Source organism: Saccostrea cucullata, unplaced genomic scaffold, assembly GCF_032062105.1.
Source record: "Saccostrea cucullata isolate Sc308-1 unplaced genomic scaffold, CSIRO_AGI_Scuc_v1 ctg12322, whole genome shotgun sequence".
NCBI classification, from domain to species: domain Eukaryota; kingdom Metazoa; phylum Mollusca; class Bivalvia; order Ostreida; family Ostreidae; genus Saccostrea; species Saccostrea cuccullata.
Window position 1 is genome coordinate 1 of NW_026922420.1, and position 2,500 is coordinate 2,500.

Consider the following 2,500-nt stretch of genomic DNA (forward strand, 5'->3'; position numbering starts at 1 on the left):
AAATTATATACTGTAAAAGCACAAATAACCTTGGGGGATTAAATTTTGTTTATTTCGTTGTTAACAATATTCAATAAAATTAAATCCCACACGAAATTTTATAGTTTATATATTGAATAGGGTTACTTTCAAAACAACGAAATTAAATGCCCACAAAACCATTTTTGATGACAAAATAACGAAATGTTATGCCCACGAAAATTTGTGCTTCTACAGTAGTCAGTCAGGGGTGTGACTGAAATCCATCATTTTTAAAAATGATGATTTCTAGTCATTAAATTGATGTTTAATAATGATTGAAATTCATCTTTTTTTAGAATAATGATGAAAAACAGTCATTTCTATTTTGAAATTTATTTTAGAAATAGAGCTACCTCTGATATTAAAAATGACTGTATTTCATCCTTTTTTTATCAAATTGTAAGGTCTGGGCACACTAAATTATCTCGTTAGTTTTACAGGGCGCACTAAATTATTTTGGTTTCAATTTCTTGTCAAGATGTTTCTCTACACAAGGGTCTTTGGCAGCATAGTGTTCTATATCTTATTACTGTAGTAAATGGGTTGGAAATATTGACTTGGGAATGGAAATATGATGAAAAGAAGTCATATTTACAAAAATAAGAAGAATGTGTACATTAATATATACTTAGAAGAAATGACCATTATCAATCATTTTTAAAAAAATGATGGATTCCAGTCACACCCCTGACTGGTAGTCACTGCAGTTTTATATTGATTTGTTTACAGGATCAGATATGCAGGAAGTGATTGGAACAGCTATAGCATTTTACCTGTTATCCGATGGAAAGTAAGTTTTTCTTATTTACACCACAAATCTGATTCATTCATGATGAACATACATGTGTTACTTTGATTTACAGTTTTACTACTATACATGATATATAAGCTAATTTGGGCCAAAAAGTCAAGTGAACTTTTCTGATCATTCTTCTGGTGTCTGTCTGTCAATCTTTCTGTCTGTCTGTCAATCTGTCTGCCTGTCTGTCAGTCTGTCTAGTTGTCTGTCAATCTGTCTAGCTGTCAATCTGTCTAGCTGTCAACCTGTCTGCCTGTCTGTCAATCTATCTAGTTGTCTGTCAATCTGTCTAGCTGTCAATCTGTCTGGCTGTCAATCTGTCTGCCTGTCTTTCAATCTGTCTAGCTGTCTGTGAATCAGTCTGTCTGTGAATCTGTCTACCTGTCTGTCTGTCTGTGAATTTGTCTAGCTGTCTGTCTGTCTGTGAATCTGTCTACCTGTCTGTCTGTCTGTCAATCTGTCTGTCTGTAAACATTCTAACTTCCTCTCGAGACTGAGGGAATATGACTGAAATATTGCTGACTCAGCATTACACATTACATGTAACAATTTCTCAGACACAAAAAATGTACAATTTTAAACAAACTATCTAAGAAACATTCTTGGGTAAAGGAGATTAAATCCTTAAATGGAGGACCAAACTTCCTTCCAATGGAAGATATTAAAGAAAAGGCCAAAAATAGGGTAGGGAAAAAAAAAATTCAGAATCTTAACTTCCTCAAAATTCACAAGAACAACTGGGCCAGAAAAGCTGAAACTTATTTGGAAGCATCCTAATATGCTAAAGACAGAAAAAATTAGTGTAGATTATAAATCGTTGAATTCATGGCCCTTGGGAGGAGGGGGGTAAAACTTATCCTCCATGATTCCTTTATATTTTTTCCCATGGGATTTCCCACACAAAATATTGCTAGTAAGTTTCTGAATTTAAAATATTGTTTTTGTTTTATTTCGTCCTACAGGATACCCCTGTATGCGGGCGTGCTGATTACGATTGCGGACACGTTTACCTTCCTTCTTCTGGACAAGTATGGTCTACGTAAACTGGAGGCTTTCTTTGCATTCCTGATTTTCATCATGGCTGTCACATTTGGATACGAGGTAAGAGGTGTCAATCGCATCATCTCGGGTCTTTCCATCAGAGGTCGGAAAAACAACCTCGAATGTTAAGGAGATGTTTATACTGTACTGTTTTATCTGTTTGTTTGTTTACAGTATGTAATAGTTAAGCCAGATCAGCCCACCCTACTTAAGGGGATGTTTATTCCGTACTGTTTTGTCTATTTACATTTTTTGGCATTGGGAATGGTGCGTTTATCGGTACCAGTTATATAAGGAAAAAAAATGCTGAATAAGAAGTCCCTTCTATAGTATATTTTAAGTAACATCATTACATTGAATAAAGTTAAAATCCATCTTCCACAAGTAAAAGGTTTTTTAAATACTCCAATTTATGTACATGTACAGTACTCAACTATAGGCACATTTATTTATTATTATTTTGAACATTGGTTGTTGTGTGTCTATTAATGCTCTTGATTGTTTACAGTATGTAATAGTTAAGCCTGATCTGCCCTCCCTACTTAAGGGGATGTTTATTACGTACTGTTTTATCTGTTTACAGTATGTAATAGTTAAGCCTGATCAGTCCTCCCTCCTTACATGTAAGGGGATGTTTAT

At 34.4% G+C, this 2,500-nt stretch overlaps 1 protein-coding gene across 1 annotated transcript in view; it reads left to right on the top strand.

Moving 5' to 3' along the window:
• Positions 1-126: 126 nt before the first annotated feature.
• Positions 127-2,500, top strand: part of LOC134261758 (natural resistance-associated macrophage protein 2-like) — a gene marked incomplete at its 3' end in the record, with an annotated part of 19,029 nt that continues 16,655 nt past the window's right edge. Inside the window, exons 1-2 of the mRNA XM_062744160.1 lie at positions 127-811; positions 1,783-1,921. Of these exons, the coding sequence (XP_062600144.1) occupies positions 759-811; positions 1,783-1,921 (192 nt within the window). The remainder of the gene's footprint in view (positions 812-1,782; positions 1,922-2,500) is intronic.